General features: G+C 41.6%; 1 protein-coding gene across 1 annotated transcript in view; it reads right to left on the bottom strand.

Moving 5' to 3' along the window:
* The window catches only part of LOC126199003 (myrosinase 1-like), a 110783-nt gene that overhangs the window by 12368 nt on the left and 72976 nt on the right, over positions 1–25439 (bottom strand). The window contains exons 7-8 of the mRNA XM_049935682.1: positions 23854–24001; positions 12029–12177 (exon numbers count right to left, since the gene is read on the bottom strand). Of these exons, the coding sequence (XP_049791639.1) occupies positions 12029–12177; positions 23854–24001 (297 nt within the window). The remainder of the gene's footprint in view (positions 1–12028; positions 12178–23853; positions 24002–25439) is intronic.

The raw sequence follows: 25439 nt of genomic DNA on the forward strand, positions 1-25439 counted from the left end.
CTGTACCCTTCAACCCAGTCTCTCATTAAATGTTATTACCATCACTGCAGGTGTGGAATTATGGACTGTGTCCAAATTGCTGGAGGTGGTGGTTTTAGGATTGTTCAGTAGACTGTCCAAGAGATGGCTGCCGGCAGAGAGGGAGCCGGATGGACGTGGTATACTGAAGATTCTCATAGTAGAAACTTCGCCACTGAAGCTAGGCAAGTGGTGTGTCACGTGCAGTACACAATTCTGGTCTGAATGTCTGAAATCGCTACGTCCACCGCCATATGGTAACGTACTGCAGGAACGATAGGAGCAGCGACTTGTGAACTAAGATGTCTAGGAGCGTTAGGAACTTTGATGTCAGGTTTAGTAGCAGATAGTCTCATTTGTGGTGATTCATCATCTGCTCTAAACTTTCTGTACATCACGTTGAACAGAAGGTACAAACAGAAAATGTAATACCGTTATGTTCTATCATCGTATTCCTCTTTCTTGTCAGTGTTTCTTCGAGTTCTTCTTCTCGTTTATTTTTCGGTAAAAATTCTTGTAACTAATCGCAGGAAAGGCAGGTGTCAGACAAAGATTCATTGGAAGAATCCTCAGGAAATTTAATCCGTCAACAAAGGAGGTAGTTTACATAGCTTTGGTTCGACCAATACTTGCCCTCCAGTCAGACAACCGTACTAGATAGGACTGACAGAGAAAACTGAGAAAATCCGTAGAAGAGCAGTGCGTTTCGTGACAGGTGCGTTTAGTAAGCACGAAAGCGTAACATAGATGATCAACCAACACTAGTGGCAGACGCTGCGAAAGAGGCGTTCTGCATGACAGTGTGGGTTACTTTCAAACTTTTGAGAGCATAAGTTTCTAGACGAGTCGACAAATATACATTACTTCCACCTAGGGTATATCTCACGGAAGGGTCGTAAAGACAAAATTAGAGAGATTCGAGCCCACACGAACGCTTACTGGCAATTGTTCTTCCCGCGAACTATTCGCGACTGCAACAGGATAGGGTGGACGCGGCAGTTGTACACAGAGTAAAAAATGGTTCAAATGGCTCTGAGCACTATGGGACTCAACTGCTGAGGTCATAAGTCCCGTAGAACTTAGAACTACTTAAACCTAACTAACCTAAGGACAACACACACATCCATGCCCGAGGCAGGATTCGAACCTGCGACCCTCCGCCACACACCACAAGGCAGATGTAGTTCCATATCAATCAATTTAACTTTCAACATACTTCTATACCTCCACTACTCAATTGCTTCCATTCTCTTCTAGCTCTCTTCTTTTCTTAGTCCGTAACGCGAAAATTTTGCTTCAAATGTAGCTGAATTTCTTCTCTTTATCTACTTCGTGATTCCAGACTCTACGTTCAGAGCTCATTCCTTCTACGCCTCATTACTTTCGGCTTAATTTCGTTCGCTCTCAATCCATGCTGTGCGCTCAGTAGACTTTTCATTCCAATCAACAGATCTCGTGCTTCGTGCTCAGTTTCGCTGAAGATAGCAATGCCATCAGCAAATCTTATCATTCATATCCTTTCACTATGAAATTTAATCCCATTCTTGAATCTTCCTTTTATTTACGTCATAAAGTGTCCTGAGAGCAGAGGTTTCTTCACTTGACAGAGATACGCTTCCATCCATGAGGTAGGCGACCAGTCAGAACTGGCATGCAATGAATTGTGAAAAGTTTTCGTCGCAAATTAATTTATTGACAGTTTATACATCATCATCAGACAAAGCTGTAAAACCAAATAAATACAATATAAATCAGGATATGCTAGGAAAATATAAACATTGTATTCTGCAGTTTCCATCAATACTTGCAATGAAGAACAAAATAAGTCACACAGAAGTGGGAACATAAGGTGCTGAAATATAACTCCCTTCTGACCGTATGTCGACAACGTAGGTGTAAAGAAAACAGTTCCGTCCACACAAAGCATACAGCCATGCAGTTGACTACCAAAGAGAGTAACTACCAGGAAAACATACAAAGAATACAGGGCGAGACATATAAAACTGTTTTTGGAAATATATACAGAACTACAAACGGGATTAAAAAGGTTTGTATTGGAAGATGTTCGGCTCACAGTGTAATAAATCAATGTATGGTCAGAGATCTGATCATTCTGAGATTCTGTTTAACTCATATCGTTGTACTGAATGTATCTATCATTAAATTTCGCTTTTAATCTGTAAGTAATATAGTCTTCTTGGGAATCACCGTATAGCCGTCTTCTTAACACTCTTGTCTCACGTCTTGCAGAACGTAAGTACTCAAATTTCTTGCTCACTTTAATACTGTCATTAATATTATAGTAATCGACCTGAGCTGTGTCTTTATTGATTAGTAAGCGCATCTCCATCCTTTGCTAATAATGTGTAAATGTCTTTCATCTTTCAGTTTCTTATAAGATGTACTAGTCTCTAAGATGTACTAGACTTTTTTGACAAGTATCTTAATGTTTTGCTTCTTGATGACCTCTACGGAACGTTATGAATAAATCTACTTCGATATAGCTAATACAGCGAAATGGGCATTGTTCCACGGTAAATCTGAAACGCATGACAGCTAAGCAACCGGTAAGCAAATTTTAAATCAAAAGTAGAATTTAATGTGGCAGTCTGTCTAATAACCAGAACACGTATGTGTGTGTTTCTTCCAGTTGAAATTTCTGGTAGAAGAGCTCTCGTTAATACAGGCACCACCTTAAGAACAAGAAATGGTACAGTGCGGAAAGTGTAGCGAAGTCCGGAAGAGAGTGCCTGCAAACCGGCCTTCAGCAATGTTGAACATGGCTATCGAATATTGAAATTATTCGGCGGAGTTATTTTCAGTTAAGCGAAACTCAGTTGAAACAGCTCGTGTGACAGGTTAATGCAGCTAATTAATAAAATCCGTCTCAATGGCAGTTCCTGATGCCTAACGTACATCCAGTAGAAAACGAAAGAGCGAGGCATCCCTAAAGGGTTAAGGATACAGGGTACCGATAAATCTTTATTAAATTATATAGCCTTTCCTGATTACATTGATATATACATTATAGGGTTTCAATTGAAAAATGACATATACAGGGTGAGTCACCTAACGTTACCGCTGGATGTATTTCGTAAACCACTTCAAATACTGACGAACCGATTCCACAGACCGAACGTGAGGAGAGGGGCTAGCGTAATTGCTTAATACAAACCATACAAAAATGCACGGAAGTATGTTTTTTAACACAAACCTACGTTTTTTTAAATGGCACCCCGTTAGTTTTGTTAGCACATCTCAACATATAAACAAATACGTAATCAGTGCCGTTTGTTGCATTGTAAAATGTTAATTACATCCGGAGATATTGTAACCTAAAGTTGACGCTTGAGTACCACTCCTCCGCTGTTCGATCGTGTGTATCGGAGAGCACTGCAACATACATCGCGTTTCTACAGAATGATCTGCCAACGTTGCTCGAAAATGTCCTACTGGAAACGCGTCGACGTATGTGGTATCAGCATGATGGTGCACCTGCACATTCCGCAATTAACACTAGGCTGACCCTTGACAGGATGTTCGACGGGCGTTTCATAGGACGTGGAGGACGCATAAATTGGCCAGCCCGTTCTCCTGATCTTACACCTCTGGACTTCTTTCTGTGGGGTACGTTAAAGGAGAATGTGTATCGTGATGTGCCTACAACCCCAGAGGATATGAAACAACGTATTGTGGCATCCTGCGGCGACAGTGCACCAGATGTACTGCGGCGTGTACGACATTCATTACGACAGAGATTGCAATTGTGTGCAGCAAATGATGGCCACCACATTGAACATCTATTGGCCTGACATGTCGAGGGTGTACTGCGGCGTGTACGACATTCATTACGACAGAGATTGCAATTGTGTGCAGCAAATGATGGCCACCACATTGAACATCTATTGGCCTGACATGTCGGGACACACTCTATTCCACTCCGTAATTGAAAACGGAAACCACGTGTGTACGTGTACCTCGCCCCTCATGGTAATGTACATATGCGTCAGTGAAAAAGACCAATTAAAAGGTGTTAGCATGTGGACGTAATGTGCTGTTCCAGTCTCTTCTGTACCTAAGGTCCATCACCGTTCTCTTTGGATCCCTACGTAATTCGGTGCTCTCCGATATACACGATCGAACAGTGGAGGAGTGGTACTGAAGCGTCAACTTTAGGTTACAATATCTCCGGATGTAATTAACATTTTACAATGCAACAAACGGCACTGATTACGTATTTATTTATATGTTCAGATGTGCTAACCTAAACTAACGGGGTGCCATTTAAAAAAACGTAGGTTTGTGTTAAAAAACATACTTCCGTGCATTTTTGTATGGTTTGTATTAAACAATTACACTAGCCCCTCTCCTCACGTTCGGTCTGTGGAATCGGTTCGTCAGTATTTGAAGTGGTTTACGAAATATATCCAGCGGTAACGTTAGGTGACTCACCCTATATATATATATATATCAAATTTTAAAGTTACGGTCATGTATCCCGCAAGGCCCCTTAATTTCTGTTACAGAAACCAGTATTATTTCGAAAAGAACTGTGAACCTTCTGTTTCCAGCGATTATACGTATTATTCATTGCATATGTTGGTAACAGTGCAGGTTTCTAGTGTCTGTAAATGATTATATTTGCTAGTATTACTTTTGTTTCGCTGAAGCGGTTTCTTCACGTGTTACTGAACGTTTGTTGCCCAAGTGCTACATATATTTGTGGAAGTACATATCCTTTAGTATGCAATAAATACGACCTATGCCACGCATCAAGAAATTCAATAAAAGGAAATTCCGTGGTAACCAGTTCACAAAAAAAGCAAGCCACACTATTGAAAGTAACCTATGTTTCAGTTCTTCAGGGAAGTAACTCCCACATGGCACCCCTCCTGGTGGTTGAAATTTTTGTGTTAACAATGACGGATTTATTATTGTTGATGTGGGCATCTGACCTTCTTTGATAAACGAAGTGGCGAAATGTAAACAATGTGATGCTGTAGGCTGTCTGGAAATAACTGAACAACAAAGTAGCAGGAAGGGTTTAGCGTCAAAATTAGTTGTTCTGTGTAGATCCTGCAATAAGTCAGTCTCGAAAATGACTTCGAACATTGTGCATAATTCATATGATGTGAATTTGAAGTTAGTGTATGCAATGCGTGCAACAGGGAAAGGAGAAAAGGCTGCTCAAACGTTTTGTGGTTTGATGGACCTTCCTTCTCCTCCCAGTAAGCTCAGAAAATACATAAAAACACTTTTCGTTTCCTTGACGGTTGTGTCGAAAGCATCTATGAAGCGTGCAGGGACATTGCTGTTGCACTTGATGGGACATGTCAATGCTGAGGACATTGTTCCTTGAATGGCGTTGTAAGTGCTATTTCTCTGGAGAACGGAAATATTTATGATTTTGAGTGCGTATCTAAGTACTGCCACACCTGCCATGGTAACACTGACGGACATACTGAACATCGGTGTCCTAAGAATTATGATGGTTACAGTGGAGGTATGGAGTGTGATGGAGCTCTAAAAATCTTTCAGAGGTCGGTGTTCGTTTATAATGTTAGATATACGAAGTAGCTAGGCGATGGGGACTCTAAAGCTCTCAATAAAATTAATGAGTTCAATGTTTATGGTGATAACTTGGTAACAAAACTGGAGTGTTGTGGACATGTGCAAAAGAGAATGGGTGCTAGATTGAGGAAGATACGAAAAGAAATGAAAGGAAAGTTGCTGTCTGATGAAAATCTCTGCCTGGCCGAGGCAGATTGACAGAAACTGAAATAGACCTTCTTCACGGTTATTATGGACTGTCCATTAGACGAACTGCACCTCTGAATGATGTTACAGCAATGAGAAAAGCTGTATGGGCCACCTACTTTCATAAGTTTTCCACAGATGACCACCGTGTTCACGGACTTTGCCCTAAAGATGCAGGTTTTTTGTGTGGTTACCAAAAAGCAAAAGAAAGTGGTCAAATATACCATCATAAGCTTCCTCTTCCAGAGCCTGTTATGAATGAAATAAAACCAGTTTTTAGAGACCTCAGTGACCCTGTTTTGCTTAGTAAATATTTCCTGGGGGCACTCAGTATACAAATGAAAGTTTCAACCATTGCATATGTCAAAGATCACCCAAGAATGTTTTTGGAAGATTAAATACGTTAAAAGTTGTTTTACTAGATGCAGTGATATGTTTCAGTGATGGAGTGATAGGAAGGTTGGAAGTCCTGAGAAATTTAAGCATAAAATGTGGCTCTAATATGGAAGACCAATTGCTTTCGTGGGACAGACAAACGCTGCATGTAGCTGAAAGATTCGCTCTTCAAGTTACCAAAAAGCAAGAACTGCTAAAAGGAACGCCAAGAGGAAGCTTGAAGTTGAAGAAATACTGCGGGATAAAGACTACGCTTCAGTAATGTCCAGAGGCACAGCTTAATTGGACTCATATCTTCATTCGCAATTTCCTGCAAGTTGTATTTTTCAGAACTCAGGTAAAAATATTTCGTAAAGTTTGTAAAGCATTTCTCAATTTTTTTGTAACTTCCAATAGTCGATACTTATGTAGTACACCTAAGCTTTATTCCAGAATCAACTAAATTATAGAAAAAATAAGAATTTTATTAGGACAAAAATTATAAACATTTAATTGTAAGATGTGATATTTCTATCCTTGTAATATACATAATACGAAGAATTAAATAGGTCTAGTACCTCAGCCATCATGTCATGCACATGTGGTAAAAATTTGGTCTCCTTCAAATGTATAACATTGGATTAAAAGGTACGTAAATTTGAGAAAGCATTTTGGAAAAAAAATTCCATCAAGTCCTTTGTAGTTTCTTTTAATAGCACTAATCAGGTTCAACAATATTCAAAATACTTCTAATTTGTTTATAACGTGTGCTGCATTACCTGATATCAACAAAAAATCTGTAAAACATATACATTATAAACAGTGCCCCAAAGAAATAGGTGTTGATTTTTACATAATATTGAGCCGGAAAATTACCCTGTATCCTTAATGAATTATCCATTCATCGAGAAGCATGTCATTTCCCGTAAATAACCCTCCTCCTCCCCTACGTGTTCATGAACAAATTAAGATATATATTGAAGAAGGAACATATCTGCATAAAATTTAGAACTTCGTAAATGGTTTGAACTATATAACAACTATAATAAAGTCCCCCCCTCCCCCCCCCCCTCTTTAACCATGGACCTTGCCGTTGGTGGGGAGGCTTGCATGCCTCAGCGATACAGATAGCCGTACCGTTCAAAAATGGTTCAAATGGCTCTGAGCACTATGGGACTCAACTGCTGTGGTCATAAGTCCCCTAGAACTTAGAACTACTTAAACCAAGGACATCACACACATCCATGCCCGAGGCAGGATTCGAACCTGCGACCGTAGCAGTCGCACGGTTCCGGACTGCGCGCCTAGAACCGCGAGACCACCGCGGCCGGCTAGCCGTACCGTGGGTGCAACCACAACGGAGGGGTATCTGTTAAGCCAGACAAACGTGTGGTTCCTGAAGAGGGGCAGCAGCCTTTTCAGTAGTCGCAGGGGCAACAGTCTGGATGATTGACTGATCTGGCCTTGTAACACTAACCAAAACGGCCTTGCTGTGCTGGTACTGCGAACGGCTGAAAGCAAGGGGAAACTACAGCGATAATTTTTCCCGAGGGCATGAGGCTTTACGGTATGGTTAAATGATGAGGGCGTCCTCCTGCGTAAAATATTCCGGAGGTAAAATAGTCCCCCATTCGGATCTCCAAGGGGGGACTACTCAAGAGGACGTCGTTATCAGGAGAAAGAAAACTGGCGTTCTACAGATCGGAGCGTGGAATGTCAGGTCCCTTAACAAGGAAGGTAGGTTAGAAAATTTAATAAGGGAAATGCATAAGTTAAAGTTAGAAATAGGGAGGATTAGTGAAGTACGGTGGCAGGAGGAACAAGACCTTTGGTCAGGTGAATACAGGGTTATAAATACAAAATCAAATAGGAGTAATACATGTGCAGGTTTAATAATGAATAAAAAACAGGAATGCGGGTAAGCTACTCCAAACAGCATAGTGAACACTTTATTGTGGCCAAGATATACACGAAGCCCACGCCTACTACAGTAGTACAAGTTTATATGCCAACTATCTCTGCAGATGACGAAGAAATTGATGGTATGTATGATGAGATAAAAGAAATTATTCAGATAGTGAAGGGAGACGCAAAGTTAATAGTCATAGGTGACTGGAAACGATAGTAGTAAAATGGAGAGAAGGAAACATAGTACGTGAATATGGATTGGGGCTAAGAAATGAAAGAGGAAGCAGCCTAGAATTTTGCACAGAGTATAATTTAATCATAGCTAACACTTGGTTCAAGAATCATGAAAGAAGGATATATACATGGAAGACGCCTGGATATACTAGAAGGTATCAGATAGATTATATAATGGTAAGACAGAGATTTAGGAACCGGGTGTTAAATTGTGAGACATTTCCAGGGGCAGGTGTTTGCTCTGACCACAATCTATTGGTTATGAACTGTAGATTAAAACTGAAGAAACTGCAAAAAGGTGGGAATTTAAGGAGATGGGACCTGGATAAACTGAGTTTCATGGAGAGCATAAGGGAACGATTGACAGGAATGGAGGAAAGTAATACAGTAGAAGAAGAATGGGTAGCTTTGAGGGATGAAGTAGTAAAGGCAGCAGAGGATCACGTAGGTAAAAAGACGAGGGCAAGTAGAAATCCTTGGCTCACAGAAGAAATATTGAATTTAATTGATGAAAGAAAAAATATAAAAATGCAGTAAATGAAGCAGGCAAAAAGGGATACAAACGTCTCAAAAATGAGATCGACAGGAAGTGCAAAATGGCTAAGCAGGGATGGTTAGAGGACACATGTAACGATGTAGAGGTTTATCTCAGTAGGGGTTGGATAGATACTGCATAGAGGAAAATTAAAGAAACCTTTGGGGAAAAGAGAACCACTTGGATGAATATCAAGAGCTCAGATGTAAACCCTGTTCTAAGCAAAGAAGAGAAAGCAGAAAGGTGAAAGAAGTATATAGAGGGTCTATACAAGGGCGATGTACTTGACGACAACATTATGGGAATGGAAGAGGATGTAGATGAAATGGGAGATACGATACTGCGTGAAGAGTTTGACAGAGCACTGAAAGACCTGAGTCGAAACAAGGCCCTGGGAGTGGACAAAATTTCATTAGAACTACAGACAGTCTTTGGAGAGCCAGTCCTGACAACCATCTGGTGAGCAAGATGTATGAGACAAGCGAAATACCCTCAGACTCCAAGAAGAATATAATAATTCCAATCCCAAAGAAAAGAGCTGTTGATAGATGTGAAAATTACCGAACTTTCAGTTTAATAAGTCACGGCTGCAAAATACTAACGCTAATTCCTTACAGACGAATGGAAAAACTGGTAGAAGCCGACCTCGAGGAAGATCAGTTGGATTCCGTAGTAATAGCGGAACACGTGAGGCAATACTGACCCTACGACTTATCTTAGAAGATAAATTACGTTTCTAGCATTTGTAGACTTAGAGAAAGCTTTTGACAATGTTGACTGGAATACTCTCTTTCAAATTCTGGAGGTGGCAGGGGTAAAATACAGAAACCGGATGGCAGTTATAAGAGTCGAGGCGCATGACAGGGAAGCAGTGGTTGGGAAGGGAGTGAGACAGGGTTGTAGCCTCTCCGCGATGTTATTCAATCTGTTTATTGAGCAAGCAGTAAAGATAACAAAAGACAAATTCGGAGTAGGTATTAAAATCCATGGAGAAGAAATAAAAACTTTGAGGTTCGCCGATGACATTGTAATTCTGTAAGAGACAGCAAAGGACTCGGAAGAGCAGTTGAACGGAATGGACAGTGTCTTGGAAGGAGGATATAAGGTGAACATCAACTAAAGCAAATGGATGATTATGGAGTGTAGTCGAATTAAGTCGGGTGATGCTGAGGGAATATGATTAGGAAATGAGACACTTAAAGCAGTAGAGGACTTTTGCTATTTGGGGAGCAAAATAACTGATGATGGGCGAAAGGATATAAAATGTAGACTGGCAATGGCAAGGAAAGCGTTCCTGAAGAAGAGAAATTTGTTAACATCGAGTATAGATTTAAGCGACAGGAAGTCGTTTCTGAAAGTATTTGTATAGAGTGTAGCCATGTATAGAAGTGAAACATGGACGATAAATAGTCTGGACAAGAAGAGAATAGGAGCTTTTGAAATGTGGTGCCACAGAACAATGCTGAAGATTAGATGGGTAGATCACATAACTAATGAGGAGGTATTGAATAGAATTAGGGAGAAGAGGAGCATGTGGCACAACTTGACTAGAAGAAGGGATCGGTTGGTAGGACATGTTCTGAGACATCGAGGGATCACCAATTTAGTACTGGAGGGCAGCGTGGAGGGTAAAAATCGTAGAGGGAGACCAAGAGATGAATACACTAAGCAGATTCAGAAGGACGTAGGTTGCACTAAGTACTGGGAGATGAAGAAGCTTGCACAGGATAGAGTAGCATGGAGAGCTGCATCAAACCAGTCTCAGGACTGAAGACCACAACAACAACAAGTTTTGTTTCGTCGGTTTGAGTTGAAATTTCATAGAATGGTTTTGAACGATTCCTAGTAATACCACACTGTACACCAGTGCAAAAATTGAAGTCGCATTGCACTCCAAACGGTTCCGATTACGTCCAGTGGAGTTGTTGGCCTCAGAGTGGGGCTGAAGCGTTCGTGTGGAGTTTGCAGTGTTAAAGATCGTCAAGAACGGCGTCCTGGTGCTCACTGCACTGCGATCTGTCGTTTTCGACCGTGAAATGTATCGAAATAAGTGCCTCAAGGGAAGGTGTGGTTCCATTGACGCCATTTATGCAACCACCCGCGGTCTTTTCGGGTCGATTCTGAGTGGAAATGTGTCCCGCATCGTGGGGGCGTGGAAAAAAAAGGGGGGGGTGATACGTGGGAGGAGGGAGTACGACGACTTCCCATCGTTTGACACATCCATGGTGGCATTGGGCAGAGTTGTGGCGTAATTTGATGCCATTGCGACATCCTTAGCCCACCTTACACCTCAAAATATCTTCTGAGCTCTGGGGTTTTTGGAAGATGTTGAAACCTTGCTGTTCGAAGCGTCGGCGAGCCAGACAGTAACGTCGCAGGGCGCCACGCTTTAGCGCCATTACCTGGCGGCTTGTATGCACCTTTGAGTTGAATATGATACTTGTACGTCGCAATGGAAAACAATTACGTCGTTTCGAAAAAGTGATTCTTCAATTGTTCTGCGCAGTGTAGATGCGAAATGTATCATACCTTGCACTGTTCTTATGAAACGGTGGTAGGTATCTGTTATGCGACGAGAGGCACTGAGAGCAATGGTGGCTAAGAAATCGATGAGGAAGATAGCGCGTATAAATCACATCGTAACCAAACAGCTGAGAATAATAACAGTTGACGTTATCAAACAAGTCGCTGATACACAATCGATTCGCATTCCGCGACAGTTCGCTTCAAATCTTCTTAACATCATGCAGGATTAGCGACTGTTGTCGTCCCTAAACTGATGAAGTAAAAGCCAGGATGGCTCGTTTCAAATAAAAGTGTCTGGCTGGCTTCTTCTTCCTGGTCCATTTCTGATCACCTTCCCGTGGACGGTACGCTAAACCCTACATTTCATGATTTTCGTCCTGAAATAAATAAAAGAACTGCATACGTGTCAAACTAAGAAACAAGTAAACTAAATTTTCGGATCAGCAAAGCTAATAGTACTGGAATTCCTTTGTTTCAACGTTACTGCAATGTCGCGACCCACTTCTTTTGATCAAGAGTAGAGCCTTATGTCACAGTTATATACTGCGTGTCGTCCAGTTGACCAAACACCATCCTCTCGTAACCTGAAAAGATTAAAAGCTTACTCCCATTCTAAGAAAGAAAGCCAAATGTAGTCTTCCGATCTAGCTGGAAGAACATGGGAAGTTGTCTCACCTGCAGCCAGCTACTCGCCGCTTGAGGATAAGAGTCAAAGCTGTAGTTGATGACGCCAGCGTCGTGTTCCTTAGATGGAATGGTTCCAGTCTCACCTGACGTCGACAGTACCGAAGAATAATGATTGACGCCGAAGAAATCCGACGTCCCTGCAACACGGTCATAGAGTCTTCACAATATGGTGGTTCTCCAAAGTATGAGAAGAATCGTTGAAGGGCTTTACGAATGCCCCTTGTAACATCTACGCGAGAGAGCCACATATTAATCTGCAGCATATTATGGAAATTATCAGCATCATCCTTCTGTGCTGGCAAGCTGGCACTATATTTTAGCTGTTAACATAAATCGTTTACGAAAAGTGGGTAAGGGTCACTCACAGTGTGAAGACTAAAGCATGTAACATTGCACTATTTTGTTAAAAATATGTTGGTCCTTAAAAACTCATAGTAACCAGTTTTCCGCCATGTCGAGCTCGAAACACAAACTCTTGATGAATTTACATATAATTCCATTACTATGGAGGCATAAATACTATAAGACTATTGGATTAGAAAGAAAAGAAGCAGGATACTTATGTACTAAGCAGTACTAGGAACAACGCCACAAATAATTTGCCAACATCTTGAAGTTATTTACTATTTCAATTAAGATAATTTGTGATGTATCTTAAGTTTATCGTTACGTGTTGTGTTTACGCTTCAAATCAAAATACGTTTCAGTCTGTATCAAATGAAGGAAGTTTCGGCAGACACCGTTTCGAACAAATGGCTTTATCATCAATACATTGTCAAATGGACATTCTCAAGGTGAAGGTAATGACCTATTCAATGACAGTTATTAGTCACGAAAAGAAAATATAATGGGGGCGCACACTTTCCATGACACCTCGCTAATATCTTCTGGTGAGATGAATTTTAACTTATAAAGATAAACGTTCTTCTTTGAGTGTTCAGGGTCTTCCAGTCATTACAGTCCGAAAATAAATAACAAACTACAATTGGTTATTAGACTGTCTTAAGAAACGTAAAACCATAAACCAAAGGTTCACTTACTAGATTGTACCCATCAAAGATTGGGTTGGGCTGTAGGCGGGAGGGCCTAGATGATGCGTCTAATAAAAAGGTCAGGAGACAATCCTCTCATGTAGAAGAAGAAACACGATTTTCGGCATGGCGACTCATTTTCTAAGACACTTCGCATTACAATCAGCAAAGGAAACAGGAACAGAACTTACGAAGATACCGCATGGAACTCTTTCCTACACACTTTCTGGTAATAAGTATCTGTGTATCCCTACGTGATGCAGAAATGACAAGTAGATGTCGAGAGGCGGACTCGCCAATATTAAAGAGGCAGGGAGTATAGCGTATTCAGTACACAAATAGTAAGAGCAGGATGGGTCAGTCAGCAGAGCTTGATGACGTGGACTAGTCATTGTGTGTCATCTCCGTAACAAATCCATCACGGACATTTCTTCCCTTGTAAAGCTTCCCAAGTCGACTGTTGTATCGGAAGTAATCCACATTTGACAAATAAACCAATTCCAGCTGTATATGAACCTTTATTTATGGGAACATGACCTGCTTAGTGTTATCTAATTACATCCTCAGTTGTACGTACGTTGCTAAAACATTAAGTCAACAAGGTGGGATGAAGAGGGACTCAACGTCCTCTAAATAAACTGCTGTCACCCACAATAAGCAGAGCGACACGAATGAAACTCAACAATCAAAAATCTGAGACGCGGTTGGAGGTGTGCCCTCCGCTCTTTCCTGATATGATGTTAGGGTGGTTTTAACATGTCAGTTTTCTCAACTAGTGAAATTTTTCCTGACGCTCTGCTTACCTTGGACAACAGCAATCTATTTAGAGAAGGTCTGGTCCCCCTTCTTCCCACTTACAGGCTCAATGTTTTAACTGCGTATGTAAACCTGAGGATGTGGTCCGATATCAAGAAACCCGTCTTGTTCCTACACAGCTGGAAACAGTTTATTTGTCAAATATGGACCTATGATGTTAAAAACTGATGAACGACTGATTTTCCACTGTTGCCTGATACGCCGGTCTTCGCGCATCAGAATCTGAACTTTCCTCGCGATCCCTGCTTCTTGAGCGAGACACGGTTTCTCACTTCATTTTTTTGTCATTCAGTCTTGTTTGGCCACACTAGAAGCGTGTGCGCTGTCTAACCAGTGTGTCACAAGATGTAGCATTGTTGCCAGATACTTCCGCAACAAAATAGACAATACACAGAAGTTGACGCAGAGGCCGGCCCCTTTGATCTGTATGAAGCTAACCGTTGCGCTCGACTCTGTACTGAAACCGAGTACACGCCAAACGATAGATGCTTAGTACTACAGCTCGAAATGGACATTCTTACGAAACGGAAGTAACCTAGCCGACTACATAAAAACTTTTACTACAGGAAACGCTGATGATACAACTTGTGACAAATCTTTAGCTGAAAGCTTATCGCATAACCTCTTAAATTAATTTTAGTTCACTTGTGCAAGCTAGGAACTACCGCTGCTTTTAAGATGACGATGAAGCGACTTGTTTACGTAATGTCTTTTTTTGTTCTTTGCAATACTTTTGTTTTACTTCTTAATTTTTCTTTTCTGGGGTTTCACGCCGATAAATCAACTTCCGATTGAAAGAACCGTTATGGGACACTCAGCAGGAGCTACAGTGTTTGTATCAGTGCTGGAATTTTCATTCATGTTTTCAACCTGAAAGTAGCACGCAGGTATTATTTACTTGCATGTCTGGATGAAAAATTATTAATAACGATTGAAAGCCGTCCGAAGTTAACACTTTGCCGTCCGGCGACACCACAGTGGTGTCGCGCGCGAAATAGCGGTCAACGGCCGGCGACACCACAGTGGTGTCGTGAGCATAGTATCGTTCAGCGGCCGGCGACAAAACAGTGGTGTCGTGAGCATAGTATCGTTCAGCGGCCGGCGACAAAACAGTGGTGTCGTGAGCATAGTATCGATCAGCGGCCGGCGACACCACAGTGGTGTCGTGAGCATAGTATCGCTCAGCGGCCGGCGACATCACAGTGGTGTCGTGTGCATAGTATCGATCAGCGGCTGCCGACACCACAGTGGTGTCGTGAGCACAGTATTGCGCAGTGGCCGGTGACAGCACTTTAATGTCTTTTTCATCCTGTTGGGGGTTTATTTGGGTAACAATAAGTTACACACGTCAACAACTTTTTTTGTTTTTGTAACTACTTATGCACTTTCATCATGGGAGACGAAAGAGACGATATGATTATTTACGATGAATGCGCGGACTTGTCTGACGTTCCGGGAAACTTGGCCAATTGGGAAGAAGACATTGGTTATCAAAAAAATGAAAGTGAAGCAGAATCGTCGGAAGATAGTGAATTACGTCCAAGAAGAATCCGGCGAATGCTACAATTGCCAACTGATTCCGATGAATCAGAGAAAGAAGACAGACTATGATTTACTGACGACCAATAATAAATTTGGAGGATCTCCGGCTCCACACATATTTCCTAAAGATACACAGAGCGTCGTGGATATCGTACAATTATATAATGGGAACGATCTATTTTAATATATTAGCAACGAAACCAACAAGTATTACAGTCAAAATTGCAATAGAAGGAAACTGATTAGATTAGATTAGATTTACTTTCATTCCAATTGATCCATAGTGAGGAGGTCCTCCAGGATGTGGAACATGTCAGAAAAACAACAATAGATGACAAATATTTACAACTAAAACAAATAAGCTAATGTACCATTCCACAGGTCCCAAGTGGAATGATCGTCATTTTTTAATGACCACTAAGAGTCATTTTACAAATACTAATGCACTGAATTTAAAATAAAAAAGTTTTTTATTTATTTATAAGGTAATACAACTACTGTAGTACTTATTTACAATGAACACATTACTGCACTGAAATGGTGCAGAAGTTAGATTATACTAACACACACACACACACACACACACACACACACACACACAAATTTTCAATGAACACATGACTGCACTGAAATTGTGCAGAAGTTATGTTGTACTTATATACAAATCAGTTGGTTTTACTAAGAAATTCATCAATGGAGTAGAAGGAGTTGGCCACCAATAAATCCTTTAGGCTTCTCTTAAACTGAATTTCATTGGTTGTTAAGCTTTTTATGGCTGCTGGCAAGTTATTGAAAATGTGTGTTCCTGAATAATGCACACCTTTTTGTACAAGACTAAGTGACTTTAAATCCTTGTGAAGATTATTCTTATTTCTAGTATTGATTCCATGAATTGAGCTGTTGGTTTGAAAAAGTGATATATTTTTAATGACAAATTTCATTAAGGAATAAATATATTGGGAAGCAGTAGTTAGTATCCCTAGTTCCCTAAACAGGCTTCTGCAGGATGTTCTTGAGTTCACACCACATATAACTCTCACTGCACGTTTTTGTGCCCGGAAAACTTTAGCTTGGCTTGATGAATTACCCCAAAAAATAATCCCATATGACATTATGGAATGAAAGTAAGCATAGTATGCCAGCTTTTTCATTTTTATATACCCTATGTCTGACAAAATTCGCATTGCAAACAGAGATTTGTTAAGACGCTTCAGAAGTTCTGTGGTGTGCTCCTCGCAGTTGAATTTATTATCAAGCTGTAATCCCAAGAATTTAACACTGTCCACTTCTTCTATCTTCCTGTCATCGTATGTTAGACATATACTCTTGGGACACCCCTTACAAGTTCTGAACTGCATGTAGTGTGTTTTTTCAAAGTTTAGTGACAAAGAATTGGCTAGGAACCAGTGATTAATGTCCACAAATATTTTATTGGCTGATCTTTCTAAGACTACATTTGACTTGCTATTTATTGCAATGTTTGTATCATCGGCAAACAAAACAAACTTGGCATCTGGTAATGTTACTGATGAAAGGTCATTGATATACACAAGAAAAAGTAAGGGCCCCAAAATGGAACCTTGTGGGACCCCACATGTAATTTGTTCCCAGTTGGATGAGGCCTGATAGCTTGATACATGTCTCTTTCCTAATAACACCCTTTGTTTCCTGCCAGAGATATAAGATTTGAACCATTTTGCAGCATTTCCTGTTATACTATAATATTCTAGTTTACTTAAAAGGATATTGTGATTTACACAGTCTGGATTTAAAAAATGCCAAATTTGTCGACAGTTACAGGACCTGAACTTAGAAATGGTTTGGGCTTGCTATCCTTATGGGACCTGGCAATCCGTTGATAGACCCACCGATATTTCGCAAAACGATGTCCCACAACCGATTCAGACAAATATTATCATTTTTACACTTTTCTGGCGATAACAATAAACTGGATAATGCCGACTGGCTTTTCAAAGTGCAATTTGTAGTTGATTATTTTTCCAAAATGTTTAAAGAAACGTTTAATCTAAGTCAAAACATCTCAACTGATGAAGGAATGATACCATGACGTGGAAAGTCAAATTTTAAAGTTTACAATCCGTCGAAAATTACGAAATATGACATACTCATTCGGATAATGTGTGACTCGAGGGATTCGAGGGATACGTTTCCTCATTCAAGATATATTCCGGTGCTGAACAAGCTTTAGCAAAAACAGTGATGGAACTATTGACACCTTCTTATGGAAAGTGGCATCACCTCTACATGGATAATTATTATAACAGTATAGATCTTGCAGAGAACTTACTTGAAAAGAAAATTCTAGTTTGTGGAATGATACCGCAAAAATGGAAGATTTCCGAAAAAATTAAAGCGCGCAAAAGTGAATGTGTTTGAAGCTTGTCATAGACGGAAAGGTGACAAGCGGCCGGCGACAAGCCAAGTGATCCGAACTAGCGCTGCCGGCGCCAAGCGAATAAATTTGTACGAGATGTGCGGACGGCAAAGTGTTAATACGAAATAAACTGGCGTGAAGGGGTAGCCGAAGTGGTGAAGCCGACCGTTCGCTGTAAGTATGGGTTTCGATTCGTGGTCCGGCACAAATTTTAATACGTCACTAGTAGGTAGTATATCTGTAACTAATACAGCTGGTGCCACAATATTCGCAGTTCACAAATTTGGTTCAAAAATGGTTCAAAAAAAATTGTTCAAATGGCTCTGAGCACTATGGAACTAAACATCTGTGGTCATCAGTCCCCTAGAACTTAGAACTGCTTAAACCTAACTAACCTAAGGACATCACACACATCCATGCCCGAGGCAGGATTCGAACCTGCGACCGTAGCAGTCGCGCAGTTCCGGACTGAGCGCCTAGAACCGCTAGATCACCGCGGCCGGCGCAAATTTACTTCGAACTAGCATAGGTCTTACTTTAAATGAAAACAACAGACTGCATTGAAATTTAATTTACAGAAATGTTTTGAAATAGACCCAGGCCTAAAACTTCGCCATGAGATATTATGTAAAGTGATTCATATTGGTTTAATAAATGACGACTGACAAGTGTCTCACATAAACTTTTGTCCAGCTTTGCCCTTAAGTTATATGTATGTTTCAGCTTTTCCAACATGTAACATTCGGTATGGAGTGCCTTTTTCTTCACCATTTTCTTGCTCCAGTAAGTACAACAATAAATTGCGATCACTAAACGTACGTCGAATTGCACGAACTATTCACGACTGAGGTGCAGGTATGTGACACCGATAGGCAGTGGAATCAAATAAATTAACTTCATATCTTCTCCATATTGTAGTGGGATTTCGCTTTCCTTCCAACTTCAAAAACAATTTCGATGCGTTAGCTGCATTTGGTACCCAGCAGCACATCAGTTAAAATAAACCAGACGTAAAGTAGCCAGCGACCACATTTTTCACTCCAAACCCTCCACATTTTATGCAGGAGATTACTAGGAAATTAAGTACCCTAGGAACAACGACCAATATCGGACAAATAGATACTTAATCATTGAGCTGTGGTATGAAACTATAAGATTCGAAAGAAATCAATTTTTTGTATCAATTAGTTTCCTGGAATCGATTGAGAGGTGTTGTACAATGAGGTGACAAAAGTCATTAGATGCCTCCTAATACTACGACGGACTTTTTTTTTTTTTTGCCCGATGTGGTACAACTCGACGCGGCATGGACTCAAGTCGTTGGAAGTATCTTGCAGAAATAATGAGCCACGCTGCCTCTATGGCCGTCCATAAACTGCGAAAGGGTTGGCACTGCAGGGTTTTATCTCGCATAAATGATCTATGGAATTCATGTCGAGCAGTAAGTTCTTCGGTGACGTAGCGCATTGTCATCCATAAAAATGCCATCGTTGTGTTGTAACACGAAGTCATGAATAGCTGCAAATGGTCACCAAGTAGCCGAACGTAACCAGTTCCAGTCAATGATCGGTGCAGTTGAACTAGATGACTCAGTCCATTTAAGTAAACACAGCCCACACCATTATGGAGCCACCACCAGCTGACACAGTGCCTTGGGTCCATGGCTTCGTGGGGACTGCATCACACCCGAACACCATCAGCTCTTACCAACTGAAAACGGGACTAATCTGGCCAGGTCACGGTTTCCCAGTCGTCTAGGGTCCAACCAGTACTGTCAACAGCCCAGTACAGGCGCTGGAGGCTTTGTCATCCTTTTCGCAAAGGAAAGCATCGCGTTGGTTATCTTTTACCACAACTCGTTAAAACCAAATTTCACCATACTGACCTAAGGCTTACGTTCGTCGTACGTCCCAAATTGATTTCTGCTGTTGGTTCACGTAGTGTTGCTTGTCCGTTAGCACTGACAACTCTCCGCAAACGCCGCTGCTCTCATCTACATCTACATCTACGTGATTACTCTGCTATTCACAATAAAGTGCCTGGCAGAGGGTTCAATGAACCACCTTCAAACTGTCTCTCTACCGTTCCACTTTCGAACGGCATGCGGGAAAAACGAGCACTTAAATTTTTCTGTGCGAGCCCTGATTTCTCTTATTTTATCGTGATGATCATTTCTCCCTATGTAGGTGGGTGCCAACAGAATGTTTTCGCAATCGGAGGAGAAAACTGGTGATTGAAATTTCACGAGAAGATCCCGTCGCAACGAAAAACACCTTTGTTTTAATGATTACCACTCCAATTCACGTATCATGTCTGTGACACTATCTCACCTATTTCGCGATGATACAAAACGAGCTGCCCTTCTTTGTACTTTTTCGATGTCATCCGTCAGTCCCATCTGATGCGCCCCCACACCGCACAGGAATACTCCAGAATAGGGCTGAGAAGCGTGGTGTAAGCAGTCTCTTTAGTAGACTTGTTGCACCTTCTATGTGTTCTGCCAATGAATCACAGTCTTTGGTTTGCTCTACCCACAATATTATCTATGTGATCGTTCCAGTTTAGGTTATTTGTAATTGTAATCGCTAAGTATTTAGTTGAATTTACAGTCTTCAGGTTTGTGTGACTTATCACGTAATCGAAAGTTAGCTGATTTCTTTTAGTACTCATTTGAATAACTTCACACTTTTCCTTATTCAGGGTCAATTGCCACTTTTCGCACCATAATCATTTTGCAAGTCGTTTTGATCATCTGATGACTTTACAAGACGGTAAATGACAGCATCATCTGAAAACAAACTAAGACGGCTACTCAGATTGTCTCCTATGTCGTTAATATTGATCAGGAACAACAGAGGGCCTTTAACACTCCTTTGGAGGAACGCCGTTAAATGAATGCCGTCGGTCACTGTGTAGTCCGTGGTGTGTGGTTATGCCTGAAATTTAGGGTTCTCGGCATGCACTTGACACTGTGAATCTCGGATTATCCAATTCCCTAACAATTTCCGAAATTTAATGTCCGACACGTCTGGCTCCACCTAGCATTCCGTGTTCTAAGTTTGTTAATACCCGTCATGGAGCCATAATCACGTCGGAAACCTCAGTACAAACGACAGCTCCAACAATGCACCGCCCTTTTACAACTTGTGTACGCGATACAGTCGTCATCTGTATAAGTGCATATCACCACCGCAATGTACACCTCAATGTGCACAGTAGTGAAGAAAACACGCAAGTGCGAAACAAGTCATTTCTATAACTTCGTAGGCTTCCGCGGTCAGTCAGTCGACATAAAAGTTTTCTGGGTATGGTACCGCGTCATAATGTATAAAACTGCTGCTGCTGGAGAAAAACCAACGTTTCGGCCACAGTTCCAGCGGCCTTTTTCTGTGCCCACTGATTTCCAGCCAATGGCTACAGCCATAAATCGATCCACACAGCCCTCTCGACGAATATAATATGAGCAAGAAACAGAGAAACTGCAGGCAACAGTACACTTACCTTATATGAAAAATGTTACTGACCGAATAGGCCAGTCCGCAGCTCGTGGTCGTGCGGTAGCGTTCTCGCTTCCCACGCCAGGGTTCCCGGGTTCGATTCCCGGCGGGGTCAGGGATTTTCTCTGCCTTGTGATGACTGGGTGTTGTGTGATGTCCTTAGGTTCGTTAGGTTTAAGCAGTTCTAAGTTCTAGAGGACTGGTGACCATAGATGTTAAGTCCCATAGTGCTCAGAGCCATTTGAACCATTTCGAATAGGCCAACACCTTCACTGGGTGGGGTGTAGCCTGTCTTCTACAGTAGTTGCTCGCAGGATCCAGGACGTGCTAGGCTCCACTAGGGACAAGGTGGAAGCATTACACACTGCAGGCGTGTACAAGGTGGAATGCGAATGTGGAGAGGCATACAACGGCGAGACTGGCAGGCCAATAGCAACACGCATTAGGGAACACGAGCGTTATATTCGTCTCGGGCAACACAACAAATCTGCAGTGGCAGAACATCGGCAAGATTGCGGTAGAGAAATAAAATTCAGCGAAGCCTGTGAGTTGTCCAAGCAACCGGTTATGACGAAACGCAAAAACAGAGAGGCCATCGAAATACTTAAACACCCTAAGATTATGAATAAAACTGGAAAAGTGTGACTAGAGCCTCCCGTCGGGTAGACCGTTCGCCGGATGCACGTCTTCCCATTTGACGCCACTTCGGTAGCTTGCGAGTCGATGGGGATGAAATGATGATTAGGACAACATAACACCCAGTCCGTTAGCGGAGAAAATCTCCGATTCGGCCGCGAATCGAACCGGGGCGCTGTCACCCTGACCACCTTTTTTTTTTAATTCTTTTTGTTCGATATTGTTCGTTGCGTTTGGTCTGGGCGGACGTCACAAGACATCCGTTCAAGTTGATAGTTGATTCTTTGACTTATTTTTTTTTATATTACACAGAGCACGCAGCCCTCTGACCGAACACGCTGAGCTACCGTGCCGGCTTCCACTCAGTTACCAGGGGCGGATAGAATATGAATAGAGAGGAAGGAATCAGGCTGGCCCCATCTTGGCTGCCAGGAATCAGAGACCAACAGACCGCACTATCAACATGAGGCGCGAGTACTACCGGCGAGTAACTGCCGCCGCGCCGCCAACGTCCAGCATTTGAAAAACAGGAGCCAACTTCTCATTCGACGGTCACCACCAGTCATGGCACATCACACAAGTGCCAATAGACAACAGAGGTAACACTCTCCCTCCACCGCAATAACCTACTAAAATAAAGGTCCCTCACCTTCTAGGGCGCCTTGTCACGGTCCCTGCGGCTCCCCCCGTCGAAGATTCGAGTCGTGCCTCGGGCATGTGTATGTGTGTGTTGTCCATAGCTTAAGTTAGTTTAAGATAGATTAAGTAGTGTGTACGCTTAGGGACCGGTGACCTCAGCAGTTTGCTCCCATAAGACCTTACCACTCCTTCCTCCTTAAGTGACTAATGAAAGGATCTATCCTTTTAAAATTATCACGTAATGGCATGCGCAGTGAACAGTAACAACAAAATATAAGGGACACTGCATAGCTAGAACTTACCAGTAGACCCAGAGGAAGGCTGCTGCAACAATGGCCGAAACGTTGGTTTTTCTCCAGCAACAGTAGTTTTATACATTATGACGCGGTACCAAACCCAGAAACCTTTTGTATCGAAGACGTTTCTACTTTTTAAAGGAAAAGGGGAACTTCTACCGTAAAATTAACTTTAGGAATTGATGTTGCTTTCCTTCATTTACACACACTATTTTTACAATTTAGTGAGCTTTTATTGTTTACAACAAGAAAATCGGCTGTCAAGCACTTTGTGGTTAACGTTCGGTACTCTCCTGGGTAGTTTTTTCTGTTATTACTGCTGGTTATATACTTCGAACTTTAACAGTGCTTCAAACAACTGTTTACTTGTAGGTAAGCCCAGCAGCTAAAATCCATAATTAATTAAACATACAGAAAGTATACTTTCGCCTTTGGCTTCAGACACAGCTGTTTACTCGATTTCATATGGCATACTTTGCGCATGTACACAGAATTCTGGATCATGGACAATAGCCGACTTTCCATTCAGTACACACACTATTCTTCGCTTAGAGCGTGTTAGCATGGATTTTTTCAGTGATATTTCCCTTCAAATCCAGCAAACGAATTGCCTTATGAAACTCCACCTTATCAGTCGGCTGATATTTCTTGTTGTTGTGCCACGGTACTGTGATGAGAGAGTACAATCTACCAGCAAACAAACCAACACAAATGTAAGGGGGATTTATGTTTAAAAAAGATAAGTAAAAGTTTGACTATACTTTCTACAGTTCAGATCCTTTATACCTGTATTAGTTACAGTTAACTTGGACCTGCAATGGACAATTCTTCATGTGTACTGGTGATCTGCAGACACTTGCTGTTTGAGAAATATTCTCCTGCAAAGGAATGGCAGAAAGTAAGCTCCGGCACACAGTGTCACTGTGTGCTCCGCAAACGGGGCTCCCAAGTGGACACTCACCCCTGATGTAGGCGACTTCCTCACTGCTGAAGGATGGCAGCCGGGAGCGTGGTCTTCCCTCTGCTGCACTGTTGGCGTCCACCCTCTGCCGCATCACCGGAGGGTAGTCGCCTTCCTCGCTGAAGATGGGGTGTGCGTAGATTCCAACCTGAGGGACAAAGAGACACACCTCAGTATCATCAAGTGAGCCAGAACACAGCTTAAGTGAAGAGCAACTGTGCTGGCAAAATAATAAATATATTAATAAATATATATTAATATATAAATATATATTAATGCCGGGTGAACAAAAAGTCAGTATAAATTTGAAAACTGAATAAATCACGGAATAATGTAGATAGAGAGGTCCAAATTGACACACATGCTTGGACTGATATGGGGTTTTATTAGAACCAAAAAAATACAAAAGTTCAAAAAATGTCCGACAGATGGGGCTTCATCTGATCAGAATAGCAATCATTAGCATAACTATGTAAGACAAAGCAAATGTGATATTCTTTACATGAAATGCTCAATATGTCCACCATAGTTCCTCAGAATAACTGTAGTCGAGGAATAATGTTGTGAACAGCACTGTAAAGCATGTCCGGAGTTATGGTGAGGCATTGGCGTCAGCTGTTCTCTTTCAGCATCCCTAGAGATGTCGGTCGATCACGGTACAGTTGCGACTTCAGGTAACCTCAAAGCCAATCATCGCACGGACTGAGGTCTGGGGACCTGGGAGGCCAAGCATGACGAAAGTGGCGGCTGAGCACAGGCGGCTGAGCACACGACCATCACCAAACGACGTGCTCAAGAGATCTTTTACGCGTCTAGCCATATGGGGAATTTTTTTTTGTTCTAATAAAACCCCATGTCATTCCAAGCATGTGTGTCAATTTTTACCTCTCTGTCTACAATATTCCGTGGTTTATTAAGTTTTCAAATTTATACTGACTTTTTGATCACCCGGTACATTAATAAATATATTTTGATTTTGCAACATTTGCAGAGTTATCAATTGAACTCATGAAGTCTGTAAATGAGTCCGCAATCATTTTATTTTTGGCACTTTTATTTTCACAAGTCCGTCTTGATCACACAGATTTCTTTACACTTTATTACCGGTTTCGACTTACCGTCATCTTTAGATCGTCAAAATATTATACTAAGAAATCATCGTCAAGTTAAACACGATCTGAAGATGGTGGTAAGCCGAAACCGGTAATAAAGTGTAAAGAAATCTGTGTGATCATGGCGGACTTGTGAAAATAAAATTTGCTCGGATTTTTTCAGGGTCGCTTCATTTGCTTAAATCATCCTGATGTAGGCTACTTTTGATAATATCCGAAACGCTGGATCACATTACATTACGATGCGAACATTATTTCGAATAAGGCCTGACACAGAACTTCATGGAAGTCATAGTGAAATTAACTTAAAGTTTTCGAAACTGTGGAATCAGCTTAACCTTTAGGCTGAAATGTTCAGTTCAGTGTAATGAGGTGTACTCTCACTGCCACGACATCTACACTGCAACCGAGCGAGGTGGCGCAGTGGTTAGCACACTTGACTCGCATTCGGGAGGGCGACGGTTCAATCCCGCG

Source organism: Schistocerca nitens, chromosome 8 (assembly GCF_023898315.1).
Source record: "Schistocerca nitens isolate TAMUIC-IGC-003100 chromosome 8, iqSchNite1.1, whole genome shotgun sequence".
NCBI classification, from domain to species: domain Eukaryota; kingdom Metazoa; phylum Arthropoda; class Insecta; order Orthoptera; family Acrididae; genus Schistocerca; species Schistocerca nitens.